We start from the raw sequence: 13,037 nt of genomic DNA, 5'->3' as shown, positions 1-13,037 counted from the left end.
AAACCGCCACAAGATCGCCTGTCAACTAGCGACCTTTGTCTCCACCCACCCACCTAACCCGCGCGCACCATCATGGCAGGCCCTCTAGGCACCCCAAATGCCCAATTTTCTGCCTCGCCCTACATGCATCCTTTCCGCCCTGCCTCTTCCATGAGTGCAAACCGCTTCGACGAAGGCTACTCCGAGGATACCAGGAGTCAGAATGAGGGCGATATGGTTATGCGCAGCGACGTGCCGCTGACCGACGGCGTCATGGAAGCTGACTCGCCCTTCGTCCTGCCCGACTGGGTCATGGCTCTGAGCGAGAACGAGCGAAGTGGTAAGTACAGGTTGCCGCATGTCAAGATTATGCACTGACATCATGTATAGAATTTGCTTATGCCATTCTTCGCTCGCTGCGGACTTCCTCGATCGCCGGCATCGTCGAAAAGCTTAACCCCCTCCTCCACCTCGACCCTGTAATATACCTCCCGCCCGAAATCACATTCCAAATACTCTCATATCTAAACCCCGAGACGCTGTTACGCGCGTCGACACTATCTCGGGCATGGAGGGAACGAGTGCTGGATAGCCCCCTGTGGAAGCTGCTGTTCAGATTGGAGGGCTGGAACTCCAACTTCCCCCAAGTCCGCGCATACGAAGAGGCCCAAAGACAAAAACGCGTAGAGTTCAAGGAGAAGGAGCGAAAGACGCGACATAGAGCCGCCGAGGATACCGACTACGGCAAGCCATCCCACAAGAAGCGCGTACGGGAACGACAGTTGTTCGGCGATGGAACCACCTTGGAGAATGGCGCACAGATTACAGCAGGGTCGAGCTCTACCAGCAATGCCTGGGGTGAGCAGCATGGAGCAGTCGAGGCCGACGACAGTCCGTCTGTCAAGTCTGAGGATAAAATGGAGGGCATCTCCTTCCATGGCGCATCCCCTACAGCCTCGCCTACTGATGTGGCACGTAAAGAAAGAAGACAGGACGCCTCTTTTGGAGAGACGTCTTCGGCAACCGTGTCAGCAGACACGAAGGGACCCCCCATACACCCATCACTCCTGCTCCCCGGTCCGGAAGCTAGGATCAATTGGCAATATCTCTACAAGCAGAAGAGGAGGTTAGAGGAAAATTGGAGCACCGGGCGGTATTCCAACTTCCAGCTACCACACCCTAACCATTCAGAGGAAGCTCATACTGAATGCGTGTATACCATACAGTATTCTGGGAAGTACCTGGTTAGCGGCAGTCGAGATAAAAGCATCAGGATCTGGAATTTGGACACTCTCCGCCTAGTGCATCCACCGCTTACTGGTCACCAAGCCTCTGTCCTATGTTTACAATTCGACGAGCGCCCTGAGCAAGATATTGTCGTGTCTGGAGGTAGCGATTGCAAAGTCATTCTGTGGAAGTTCTCCACTGGGCGAATCATCAAGGAAATTGAGAGGGCGCATTCCGAGTCGGTTCTGAACCTAAGGTTCGACGATCGTTACCTTGTCACTTGCTCGAAAGATAAAACGATCAAGGTGTGGAACCGCAAAGAGATGATGCCAACGGATGACACCTACCCATCTTCTACCATGAAGTCGGGCGCTCGATTCCCTTCCTATATCATCAACATGCAAGAACATGTCGAGAACCAGCACCTTCATTTCAAACCTCTCCTTCCATACAGCCTCATCATGACTCTGGAAGGCCACGGCGCTGCAGTCAATGCCATCCAGATTCTTGACGGTCAAATTGTTTCTGCATCTGGAGACAGGAGCGTCAAATGCTGGGACGTTCGCACTGGTGCATGCACGCGGACATTTTCGGGTCACACCAAGGGTATTGCTTGTGTCCAGTTCGATGGACGACGGATCGTTAGTGGAAGTTCAGACGAGAGCGTCCGCATCTTTGATCGCGCAACAGGGGCTGAAGTTGCCTGCTTGAACGGCCACAGCAATCTTGTGCGCACTGTGCAAGCGCAGTTTGGTGACCTTCCTGGCAATGAAGAGGAGCTCGAGGCAGAAGCACGGTCCGTTGATCGAAATTACTTCGCGGCACAAGCTAGCGGTCTACTCTCTGAGCAAAACCTCACTAGGGCGGAGCGACGCGCACGCAACGCAGGATCCCGCGACCCATCTAAGATATTTGCTTACGGAGCTAAACTACCACCGGGTGGTGGTGGCAGCAAATGGGCGCGCATAGTCTCAGGCTCGTACGACGAGACTGTTATTATCTGGAAGAGAGGGCCTGATGGAACTTGGGAAAAGTCACAAACACTTCTCCAAAACGATGCTGTCCGAGCTGCTGGCGGCCGACCTCGAAGACCAGTCAATCATGCCGCCAACGCGAACCACGCTGCCCAACACCCCAATCAACAAGCTAATGCTCAAGCTCCTGCGCAACAAAACAACTTCCAGGCTCTCGCGCAGCAGGCTCAGGCTCAGGCCCAAGCAGCTCAGACACTAGCCCAGCAAGCTCACGCCCTCCATGCAGCATCTCAAGCGATGCATGGCCCTGCCGCAAACAACGCGACCGCAAACGCAGCGGGTAACAACAACGCAGCAGGAAACAACCAAGCCGCCGCAACAGTAGCAACCGCACAACAAGGCGCTGCAGGCCCAGCTAATGTCGCACCACACCACCATCATCACCATCACCACCACCCGCCTCATCCACTCGCAGCGCCCCTCAACACCAACGGCACTAATTCGAGAGTCTTCAAATTGCAGTTCGATGCCCGGAGGATCATCTGTTGTAGCCAAGATCCCACGATTGTTGGGTGGGACTTTGCGAATGGTGATAAAGATATTATGCTTGCTAGTCAGTTCTTCGGCGACTCGTACTAGGGGTGGGAGGGATATTCATTACTGCTTGACTATGTTCTGAGCGCCTAAGGGTTTGCTGCTAATGATTTTGTTAACATTTCCTGTATGATGATTATGTAGATAACGCTGCGTTTCGCATTGCATTCGGGATGGAATGTTCTTGGACGATATGCTTTCCAGAGCTTCTTTTTTTGTGGCTTGTTAACGACAATTCAGATTACCTTCATGTCTTATCCTCCAATGGATCGCCAAGTTTCACTCGTGACATGAATGATTTTAATTGGCCCCGTGCACGGCAAAACTCCATGGAAGTGGCTGTGCTTATTGGAGGCCTCCCTCAGCAGAGATGTGCTAGATATTTGAATGCGCCCGCACTTCATCAGTTCCTGAGTTCAGTTTTCCACATATCTCCTCTCAACGTCATCTCTTGCGGTCGTCCCTTGGTAATTGCCAACTCGGGCACTACAACATTCAGGTTGCTGGGAAACGTGATATGCGCGGCTCGGATATCGAAGTTTCGCATCTACTTGGTTGATATCAACATATGCGCACCTGGTGGAAAAATCACCGAGATTCCTGATTCAGCTTAAATGGCGTACCGGACGCAGTTCTGGCGGTGGGCTTCCAACATCAGCTCACTTCCGCTTCGTTTTGATAGATGGCTGATTCCGCTACCGATCGGATGGAAGCTATCGTTTGGGTTCTGGATCAGATATACTGTGGATAGTCCAGCGGCTCCGCCCTCTATCGCTTTTGTGCGTTTCCCTTGACCATGTTCAGTCCAAGCACTAATTCCTGTAGGGCGATGGAGACCAACCGGCAAGAAACACGTACGAGCTATATACGCCTCTCGACAGATCGCAAGACCAATTTCGTCTGCTCAACCTCTTACCAGGCAATCCTGGAGACGTAATACGAACTACGTTACACATATCATGCCTAAACGCCAGACCCTCCTACGAAGCATTGTCTTACGTCTGGGGAGATTCTGGGGACTCGCGTGTCATCGTGGTAAATGGTCGTCCCGTGAAGGTGACCAGAAGTATATACAATGCCTTCGAGGCTCTGAGAGACCCGTACTCGCTAAGAACGCTCTGGACCGACCAACTATGCATTAATCAAAGCAATATGGAGGAAAAAAATCAGCAGGTCCAGATCATGGGCGACATTTATAAGACTGCAACCAGTGTCGTCGTGGATCTGGGCCAGCCTACCGAACACACCGAGACAGACATGCAACGCCTGCGATCTTTCATGGAACCTCATGCTCAGGGTGAAGATGCTCCATGGTCGCATATCGCTATACCTGATCTCGAACGAAGCATAGGCAGTATCCTCTCAAGACCTTGGTTCACACGGATGTGGACAGTTCAAGAGGTAGTATTGGCCAAAAAGACTACCTTGCAATGTGGCAGCCACCAAATTCGATGGACCTGTGATCTACGAACCTTGCGAGCTCTAGTCTTTCGCATCAAATCTGCAGTCGTATCACCGGTTTACGCCCTACATGAACGGCCTGCGAGCGGACTGGACTGGATGCCATTGCTCTACATTCTTGAGTCACAGATGAGGCAAGCGGCACGCCGGGAAGGTGTGGTATTACAACGAAACCTACTTGATGTAGCCTTCGACTTCCGAAACCGGCTCACGACTATGGCTCATGATAGGTATTTTGCTATTCTGGGGATTATCGAGAATGATCAGGGAGGATCGTTGTGTTTCGGTCCGGACTATGCCTCGGGCGCAGATGACGTGTATCAAAGGTTTAAAGCCGAGATTCAACGTGTCAGTGAGATAGAGGATGTTCCGCTTGCGTGAAATTGCGATTCTTCTGGTCACCGCTTTCTCATGGTATGACCGCAATAGACGCATGTAGTAGAATATCGTCAACATGGCCTACCACTACCATAAACAATGTTAGCTGCATCCAGCCTATCAAGAAGTTTGGTATGGATGAGTATCAATACACACGCTGAGCAGAGTTACACGTGATGTTCTACCCCTCTAGCCTATCGACGCAAAATTCAGCGAGTACCTTTAGGGCAGGGGTTTACCAGGTACGACTGAGAAAACACGAGCTTCTTCATGCTACCTGTGAAGATTTTCTGAGTGCAGATGAACATCTCAAAAGAAAGGCAACAGTGTATTTTGTCTGCTAGAAATCTTCGGCGGATAGTAAACTCATCTAAACTACTAGTTCAGCGAGGTACGAAGGCATTACCAATTTTCCGACATCGAGGTCGACTCTTGAAGCAGTATCAGTCATTGCTGGCCCAGACACTAAGTCGAGAATGGCAGGCGTGTCAAGGTGGAAAGTGGTGCAAACTGTGACCTGACTTCACCAGTTACGTCTTGACACGAAGCGAGGACTGTTTGGTGGATGTACAAATCTTCGAACACAATGGAAGAGAGCAATACCGATTACAACAGCCAAGATCTCTGGCTTCAGACGGATACTTGTAGAACTCTCACCTGTTAGAATAATTTAACGTTGTGTCATGGAGATCGGAGCAACTGTGACGCGTCTGGATGCGCGTCATCGGGGGAATGCTAGTGTGCCAAGTCTGATCGGCGCTAAATACCCCTGCGGCGCAGGTAGCGCGGGCCGACAAGCACGGGAATCCGCGCCCACGCCAGGCTGACAGCACTCAAGATGGACACAGCTCGCGACTGTCGTTTACCTTGCACCGATTCGACCTTTCGTTCACTGTAATCTTATGTACATATCTTGCCTATCCTTCTCTGATATATTGGTTGTCATGCGCGAATAGCGAATTCTAGATCTACGAACGACCCTCGCGAGAGCTCCGCACATGATGGTTGTTAGATCTGCTTCAGGAACGCTGGGCGGGGTGTCGATGAAGCATCTGTCACTTGTAACGGTAAGCGCATTTCTGCGCCTTTTTCTTATGTATGTGCATAAGCTAATCGTCGAGCAGCTTACATTCCAAAACTCAGCCCTTATTTTGGTATGATTACTCTCCACGGCAACCGACTACCCGAGCGCAATCGAAGAGCACAATCAGAAAGCGGATGCTATAGCGGGCGAACCGGAAAGTGCCAGTGGCTGACGCGACATCAGATTATGCATTACTCAAGGGTAATGCCTCTAACTGGAGGGCAAAGATACCACGCAAGCACGAGCGTCTTCTTGAACGAGGTTATCAAGCTAGCTATAAGCTTGACTATGGTATGGCAATAGTATCGGCAAGCATGAGTTGTGGTCAGGCTTACAATATCCATAGGCATTACACGAAATGTCCGGCAATCTTCCTTCGAATACAACTGTCCCGACCTTGTTCCGTACCATGACGACCGCGATGTTTACAAACGAGAGCTGGAAGCTTGCGATACCCGCTGTGTTATACACGATACAAAACTCTCTTCAATATATTGCTGTCAGCAACTTGGATGCTGCGACCTTTCAAGTTACCTACCAACTCAAGATCCTGACGACAGCCATTTTCAGCGTCTTGATGCTAGGCCGACGCCTCTCGACACGCCAATGGCTATCTCTATTACTTTTGATTGTCGGCGTATCTATTATACAAGTACCGCAAGCGACTTCACCTTCAACCACACAAGGCTCAGAATCACAGTCGTGGACTAAGACGCTGGAGCAACTACACGATCTGGGCGAGAATGTTGCGGGGCGGGTATTGAAGCGATCTGGCTCATACGAGGGTATACACGAGGATCGCGCAGCTCAGGTACCTCGCATGAACAGTCGTGTTGGGCTCGTCGCTGTCTTGATCTCCTGCGCTCTTTCAGGCCTGGCCGGAGTCATATTCGAAAAGATAATAAAGGAATCAACGAGCGCAAAGCTGACACCACTCTGGGTGCGCAACTGCCAGCTCTGTTTCTGGTCGCTTTTCCCTTCGCTTTTCCTCGGCGTTATATGGAAGGACGGAGAAGTGATAGCGAAGACTGGATTCTTTGTCGGCTACAACTGGGTTGTGTGGACGGCCATTGGTTTTCAAGCGGCTGGTGGTGTTCTCGTTTCGCTGGTCATCAAATATGCTGACAACATTGCGAAGAACTTTGCGACATCGATCTCGATTTTGATCAGTTGTATAGCTAGCGTGTACTTCTTTGACTTCAAGGTGACGCGATCAGTAAGTTTAAAACAACATCGTAAAGTTCATGATGCTGATAATTCGCAGTTCTTCCTAGGCACTTGTGTCGTGCTGTTCGCTACTTATCTCTATACCAAGCCCGAGCGGGGCACGCAACCATCACCTGTCAGGATCGCCGACTTTGAGAAGACCACGGTGGATCAGTCTTACGATACGGACGTGCCTCGAAGCCCAACAGGGTATAATAGTGTTCCTAGATCGATGCCGGAATCACCTACGATAGAACGGCATTCCCATAAGCGAGAGGCTTGAGTATCAATATCACAGCTATATGCAAGAACATAGCGAAGTCGTGGCCTACTTGTGACTAACGCAGATTTATTCGCTCATCGGTGGTAGAGACCATTCGTGATTGAATATTGCCTCTGTGTCATGTCGCGGAATTTTACTGACACGGCAGGCCGCGACTTCCTCCATTCGTCGCTTCCCTTTCCATCCCAACCCTCACCTAACGCCCCATTGAACACTCACCCTTTCGTCCTATGCCACGTCGTACCTTACTTCACCTCTGGCATAGCTACATGTAGGAGTCATGGGCGACGAGTACTACCCGCCGGGTGACTTCGAGCGGCTCGGCGCTCCCCGTGGCACATCACAGTACGAAGTCCTTCGACCTCAGTTCAAACAGCCAGGAAGACCAGCTGCACGTCGAGATCGCTATCGCGTGACTCAATACGACAGTCACAGCTATGACGCGGTCGAGGATGATAACGTATATGATCATGGCCCGCAACTCGATTCATTCGGTACATGAGCATCTTACTTCTGGTAGTGCTTCGCTCACACTGTGTAGATGAGAGGCTGCTCCAGCAACCGTACCCTAACCGTCAGCGACAAGCTGCACAAGGCAGGACGCGGCTATCGCTTGCACCAGTTCCGTCCACATCCTTCAACAATACAGAGCCTACTCGATCTCATCAGCCTCATCGCGCTCGTGACAATCGCACATACGACGACGAAGGTACTTGAGCCCTGACCCCAGAGACACAGCTGCTGACCGAGAAGCCGGGCATCATCCGCGTCCTGAGCAAGCTATGCAGGGTCAATTGAGTGAGTTCATGTCAAAGCTCTGGTTGTAAACGTCATACTGATCAGTGCCCAGGTCATTTCGCCCACAATGCCACACCCTTTTATGAATCAAGTTCCGATGTACCAATTGGCCCTTCCTCCAGTCCAGCATTTAAGGCAAGTCAGCGGCGTGTTGACCAAATCACCAACATTACGCCACAACGCAAATCACAAGCGCGATTCTTCGAGAATGAGCGTCAATACGCTTCCGAAGAATATCAGCGACAATTTCAGCGCCTTTATAAGCAGGTTGTACGGCCCAGCTTTCAACAACAGCATGACCAACGCCGACCACCTGCTATACAACAAAGAGAGGAAGCTAACCTTCAGTATCATCAACAAGCTCTTCCGAAGCCACAGCCGAACCCAGTCGATCTGTCTCATGCTACTCCCACGTGCCAGGGCATTCGTCTCGTCCCTGTTACAACTCTACCTGATCGTCTCCGGACCGTGTTCCCTTATCCGACCTTTAACGCCGTTCAGTCCAAGTGTTTCGAGAGAGTATACAATACCGACGATAACTTTGTGCTTGCATCTCCTACAGCAAGCGGCAAAACCGTCATTCTCGAGCTGGCCGTGTGTCGTGCTGTTGCCAATAATGCAACGGGTCAGTACAAGGTGGTTTACCAAGCACCGACGAAGGCTTTGTGCTCCGAACGTCAGCGGGATTGGGAAGCCAAGTTCACCAAACTCGGCCTCAAGTGTGCCGAGCTGACCGGCGACAGCGATGTCCGAGATCTCCGCAATGTACAGAGTGCTAACATAATCATAACCACACCTGAGAAGTGGGACAGCATGACTAGGAAATGGAAAGACCACGAGAAGCTGATGAGACTCATTCGGGTGTTTCTCATCGACGAAGTACACATACTCAAAGAAGATCGCGGTGCTACGCTTGAAGCGGTCGTATCGCGGATGAAGTCCATCAGTACAGATGTTCGCTTCGTAGCTCTATCGGCGACAGTACCCAACTTCCATGATATCGCCGCATGGTTGGGGAAGAATTCGTTCGAGCCAGATATCCCGGCCGCCAACGAGAAGTTTGGTGAGGAGTTCCGCCCTGTAATACTGCAAAAGCATGTTCGGGGTTACAATTCAAACTCCTGCAACGATTTCGGGTTCGAGAGGTTCCTCGATGCAAAGATACCCGAGGTCATTGCTACGTATTCCAAGCGTAAGCCGATGATGGTTTTCTGCGCGACCAGGAATTCTACCATCAATACAGCAAAGCTCATTGCGAAATGGTGGGAATCGACATCTGGTAGGGATCGCATGTGGAGATCTCCATCCAGGCCGCCCCTACTCTCCAACAAGGAGCTTCGAGACACTGCGACCTCAGGTGTCGCTTTCCATCACGCAGGGCTTGATTTGGATGATCGGCTGCAGGTTGAGAAAGGTTTTATCGCCGGCGAGATTAACGTGATCTGCTGCACCTCCACGCTCGCCGTCGGTGTCAACTTACCCTGTCATCTAGTCATCATCAAGAACACTATGGCTTGGGATGCGGAAGGCCTTCATGAGTATTCGGATCTAGAGATGATGCAGATGCTTGGCCGTGCGGGACGACCTCAATACGACGACTCGGCAGTAGCGGTCATCATGACTCGACAAGCGAAGGTCCGCCGTTACGAGATGTTGGTAGCTGGTCAAGATCTCGTCGAAAGCAAGCTCCACCTCAACCTGGTGGATCACTTGAACGCCGAAATCGGGTTGGGGACGATTAGCGACTTATTATCGGCCAGAAAGTGGCTCAGAAGCACGTTTCTCTACGTCCGGCTCCAGAAGAATCCCAGCTTTTACAAGTTGGATGGCTCTAGAAGTGGTCAAAGTATTGAAGAACAGCTCGACGATATCTGCTTTCGTGACATTACTCTCCTGCGCGAGACCAATCTCGTGTCCGGCCAGGAGTACTTCCGAAGTACAGAGTTTGGTCAGGTTATGGCACGATATTACGTGAACTTCAATACGATGAAAGTTTTCATGGGACTGGAACCAAAGTCGACAGCCTCTGAGATCGTGAGTCAATCCACCGCAGTGTCAACTAGCATGATTGTATTGACTCTCTCGCACAGCTCTCCGCTATCGCACAAGCTACCGAGTTCTCTAAGATACGTTTTCGACAAGGTGAAAAGTCCTTTTACAAGCTCCTAAACAAGTCACCTTCGATCCGCTGGCCCATACCCGTCAATCTTGACCTTCCGGCCCAGAAGGTATCCCTCATCATACAATCTGTCCTCGGATCTGCCGACATTTCATGGGACGACGAGACGAGCAAACACCGTTCAGAATACACGACCGAGACGCAGATCATCTTCAAAAACACAGGCAGCCTTATTCGATGCATTATTGACTGTCAGATCATCCTAGGAGACTCCTTCAGCATCCATAGTGCTCTGATGCTTGAGAGAAGCTTAGGAGCGAGGATTTGGGATGACAGCCCACTACAGATGAAGCAGATTGAGAGTATCGGTGTTGTTGCCGTCAGAAAGCTCGTCAACGCTGGACTGAGATCTATGGAGGATCTTGAAGACTGTGAACCTCACCGAATCGAAACTCTTGTTGGTCGAAATCCGCCGTATGGTCTCACAATACTTGATAAGGTCCGATCATTCCCAAAGCTTCGCGTGTCGCTCCATGCGCAACTTTCGACCGTAACTATGTATCTCCATGCTGATGTACGCAACCTAATGAGGTCCAGATGATCAAATCCTACGACGGGGTGAAACTCCAGATCAAGGCAGACATTGGCTTTATCAACGAACAGCCGCCGCATCGTTTCAACAACAAGCTGATCTATGTGTGCCTCTTGGTAGACACCTCGGATGGTCGCAAGATACATTTCGCTCGTATCAGGTATGTGATCGTGATGTGGGTATCACCCTATACTAATCTCTGTTTCAGTGGTCCAAAGCTTGGCTCAGGTCAAAGCATAACGATTCCAGCTCTCTTGACAAACCCAGAGCAATCTATTAACTGTTACGTTATGTGTGATGGCATAGGCATGTACTGTGTCTCTCACATGGCGGAAGTGACTAATATCTGCCAGCTGGCAGTATGCGTTTTACCACAGTCAATCCTCAGATAGACGCCTCCATGTTTCCCACATCGAGACTCCAGGAGTCAGACGTCACAATGTCGCATCAATCCAACATGTCGGAGCGTCGCACTGATACTGCGAGACCAACTCGGAAGCTGTCGGCCACTAGCGAAGATTTTGGAGATTGTGACTTGGACGACGATGCACTTGTGGGCGCTTCGTTTCAAAATCTCGATTTCGACCACATTGAGAACTATGCCGACCCTATCGACACGGTCACACGAAAGAATACTGCGAAGAACAAATGGAATGAGGACAAAATCATCGGAAATAAGAAGAGTATCACAGGGCCGCTTGCTGCTACTACTGGTGACAACGATCAAGAGCCAGTACAGTTAGCCAATGGCAAGTGGGCATGCAACCACCCATGCAAAGACAGACTCGCATGCAAGCACCTTTGTTGCAAGGATGGCATGGACAAGCCACCAAAGAAGAAGACTGCTGCCAAACGCGTCCCATCCGGAGAAGATCGACCGGAGCCGACGCAGAAAGTCCTGGTTTCAAAACGCAAAGAAACGCAGACTAAGCTTCAGCTTCCATCATCCAAGCGAAAGGCTTCCGCGCCGATTGAAGAGCTCGATCTTACGCGACAAGAGAAGAAACAAAAGGCTAACTATGGCATCAACGGACCAAGACACTATCGCGGTCTGCACCAGCTGTACAAAACTATCCAGGGCAAAGAGCTGCCTTCTTCCCTCTATTCAGTCATGTACAAGAAACCAGCTTACTGTTATTCCCAAGGTAGTGAGCATAGTCTTGACTTTATGGGTCATTCTACCGCCGAGCCGCCTCCAACTTCGAGTGACTACGGAGATATCCCACTAGATGAGCCATCAGCCTACTTCGACGATCCTCAACAGCGTCATGCTGAGACCACAGCGCCTGCAATTTCTTACGGATCCGATACGTTTGGCGATGACAACTCCTTGGTCGAAGATGCTATGATCGGGCTTGCAGATTCTCAGAACCTGCAGGAACTCCGTAAGAGTGATTTTGTTACTGTGCAACCTCTGAGGGAAGTTCTCGACGATGAAGACGGTATGTGCTACGACGAAGACAACAATCATATGGATGTCAGCTTGCCAGCTTGTAACGACCGGGAGTATAGCGCTCTCCCAGAGCCACCCAATCTTGCCCATCATGATGAACCACACGAAGTACCAATCAAGAAATCTCGGTCGCTTTTCGTCGGTAGTACAAGCAGTCCTCAGGCTGAGCTCACCAGCTTCATACCTACAAAGACACTGGCCGATAATCTCGCAATGCTAAATCTACAACAACGGACCGCTACACCACACCACCCACATTCAACTACGGATGAGCAACTGGCATATGCTAAGGATGATATAGCAGATATACTTTGCATGTTCGGCGATGAGCCGGCCAGGGATCCGCCTGTCGAGGAGAAACCAGTATCTGAAGCGTTCGAGGGTCTGGAACCATGGCTATTCCAAGAGTTTGGTGATATCGTGGAACTTGTTGATGAATGAAAAAGGTCTGAAGCTAACGAAACGCAACGGGAGAGCAGTGTGATCAAATAGGTGCGCCTGGAAAACGTGTGTGACTAAGGAGCTTAGTAAATGGCAACGCTCGCGACCTCTGGAGGCTAATAATCCCCTTTCCTTTCGAGTCTCAGCTATAATCCTCTTTGTTTTCTCGATCGGACGACTTACTGATAACGGCGTCAAGCAATGTTCAACAGTGCCATAACTTGCGATGGAAGTGTGAAGATTTAGTGTTTAGGATCCTTGGTGTTCTGCACCCGTGGTACTCGACGTTCGTGTCATAATCCATGTCTTGACTTCTGATAATTAGTCCCCAAGACCACGTGGTACATGACAAGTCAGGGAATAGCGTTCATAACAGTTTTCAAAATACGCATGGTGGATTCTAATATAGGGACGGTGAGAAGGGTGAGAAACATAATGCACGAGCAAC

At 50.5% G+C, this 13,037-nt stretch overlaps 1 protein-coding gene across 1 annotated transcript; it reads left to right on the top strand.

The window, feature by feature from the left end:
• Positions 1 to 72: 72 nt before the first annotated feature.
• On the top strand, positions 73 to 12,589 carry ALTATR162_LOCUS699 (uncharacterized protein; the record flags this gene model as incomplete). Its single annotated transcript, XM_043308293.1, has 14 exons — positions 73 to 319; positions 370 to 2,600; positions 5,626 to 5,680; positions 5,738 to 5,988; positions 6,044 to 6,913; positions 6,962 to 7,093; positions 7,452 to 7,680; positions 7,728 to 7,895; positions 7,940 to 7,984; positions 8,037 to 10,018; positions 10,075 to 10,653; positions 10,701 to 10,855; positions 10,904 to 11,001; positions 11,049 to 12,589. The coding sequence occupies 14 exons, from the start codon at positions 73 to 75 to the stop codon at positions 12,587 to 12,589; spliced, it is 8,583 nt and encodes a 2,860-aa protein (XP_043164228.1).
• Positions 12,590 to 13,037: the final 448 nt, after the last annotated feature.

The sequence above is a fragment of the Alternaria atra genome (assembly GCF_907166805.1).
Source record: "Alternaria atra isolate CS162 genome assembly, contig: 21, whole genome shotgun sequence".
Classification (NCBI taxonomy): Eukaryota; Fungi; Ascomycota; class Dothideomycetes; order Pleosporales; family Pleosporaceae; genus Alternaria; species Alternaria atra.
Note: the sequence above shows the minus strand (reverse complement) of the source record. Positions and strands in the feature narration are given on the sequence as shown.